This window comes from Aplysia californica, unplaced genomic scaffold, assembly GCF_000002075.1.
Source record: "Aplysia californica isolate F4 #8 unplaced genomic scaffold, AplCal3.0 scaffold00124, whole genome shotgun sequence".
Taxonomy (NCBI): Eukaryota; Metazoa; Mollusca; class Gastropoda; order Aplysiida; family Aplysiidae; genus Aplysia; species Aplysia californica.
This window is the reverse complement of record NW_004797394.1, coordinates 649,412-651,186: the sequence shown is the minus strand read 5'-3', so window position 1 is coordinate 651,186 and position 1,775 is coordinate 649,412. Positions and strand designations below refer to the sequence as shown.

The 1,775-nt window shown below is 44.4% G+C and overlaps 1 protein-coding gene across 2 annotated transcripts in view; it reads right to left on the bottom strand.

The window, feature by feature from the left end:
• LOC101845316 (multidrug resistance-associated protein 1) overlaps nt 1-1,775 on the bottom strand; it is a 63,108-nt gene that overhangs the window by 41,212 nt on the left and 20,121 nt on the right. For both annotated transcript variants that reach the window (XM_005096239.3, XM_005096240.3), the window contains exon 2: nt 139-474. In XM_005096239.3, coding sequence (XP_005096296.1) covers nt 139-180 — 42 coding nt within the window. In that variant the 5' untranslated portion in view covers nt 181-474. The remainder of the gene's footprint in view (nt 1-138; nt 475-1,775) is intronic.

Sequence of the window (1,775 nt, the reverse complement as noted above, 5' to 3'; positions counted from 1 at the left end):
TGTGTGTGTGTGTGTGTGTGAGCGTGTGTGTGTGTGTGTGCGTGCGTGCGTGCGTGTGTACCTCTATGTTGGGTCCGATGTATCTGAATAAACAAAACTGTAATAATGTTATAAAACAGAATTTGTTCAAATACTCACCCAGAAAGGCGTTCCGCCGCAAAAACTGTCAGGGTCGCTCATGATGACACACACAGATCCACAGCGCTATTCCAAACACACGCTACAATAATATTAATATTATAGCCCAGAAACCAAACACGCGCGCACAACGAATGCACAAATCCGGCTGGAAGTCCGCCTACCACCAGTTTACCTTCACTGCAGACGGCTGAGAGATGATGTATACCTCCTGCGCTTTTTGGGGCGTAATATTTATTTGTTTTGAAATTGGTTGGCAGGACTTCAGTTTTTCATCACCTCAACAGGGATGGGGTCCGGTCCATTGTTCGTATGCACACACTCTTCAGAGTCGACCTGTGAGAAAGAAAGAAACAAAACAAAATTAAACATCACTATTCATACAACTCGTGAGAGAAAAAAACAAAATCTATTCACATGACCTGTGAGATGATAGAGAGAAAATTCGCGCATTCTGCTAGATAGAACACCCTCACATGACTTGTAAGAAAGAAAAGGAAACTGCTGCTCCTTGGCTCTTTCTTACTGCTGTCTTTCAGCCACACCCCTGATCTTATGGTAGAACAGATCTATACCTAGCCTTCTCGGACAAGGGCGAAAAATCTCGGAGGTCCCGTGTGCAAGTTGTGCACGTTAAAAATATCTGTATATGTATAACCCACTAGCTCATTGCGTTACTCAACAGGTGAATTATGCATAGGGCTCAGGTAACCAGCGGATGTTACTACGAGTAGGAGCTCAAATTTGTATTGGTTTAGTCCAGGATAGCGTTATGTTTGAATAAAGAGAAGCACATCGACGCAATAAAGGTCACTAAGTGCTGGGGAAAAAGTAAGACAGACGGACAGAAACAACAGAGGAAAAGTAAAGAAATAGGACCTACCAGTGACGCCCTCCAACCACCCACCCAGGGTAGAGGGAAGAGGTGTGTGTGTGTGTGTGGGGGGGGGGGTGTGCTAGTAGAGAGTGAACACAAGCTAACACTGTCAATCATATTCATTGCACAATTTGACCGAATTCGACACTCGACTGTGAAAAACAAATGCATTTTATTTCTAAGGTCACAATGAAACACCGTTGAATTCAGTCTATTTCCATCAGAATGGTAGCTTTGATTCCACACTTGAAGGAGAATCTTGCAGGCCCCGACTGAGGCAATTAAATTCAATTGGATACCCCTATCGACACAATTTAGATCAGTTAAGAGGAAGGCTTCCAACCCTGCCAGTCAAGCCCAACCCGAGCTAAGAGGGATACATCCCAGAAGAAAGACCGAAAAACTCGATAATTTTTTCCCCCTGCACGAGAATCGTACTAGCGTCTCAAGCTCCGACAGCACAACGCCTAATACTAGGAGCCCACTACAAGTGGCTCGGTCGCTCAACAAAAACAAACGTGTGTGTTTTCAGTTTCAGGCGACCGAGTCGGGCCCGATCCAGCCGTAGTGGGCACCCCGTATAAACAGTTACTTTACAGACGTCGGTACTTGGTATGATGTTAAGTAACATCGGCATTGCAAATGTGTGTGTGTGTGTGTGTGTATGTGTGTGTGTGTGTTTGTGTGTATATATATGTGTGTGTGTGTATGTGTTTGTGTGTATATGTGTGTGTGTGTGTGTATGTATGTATGTATGTGT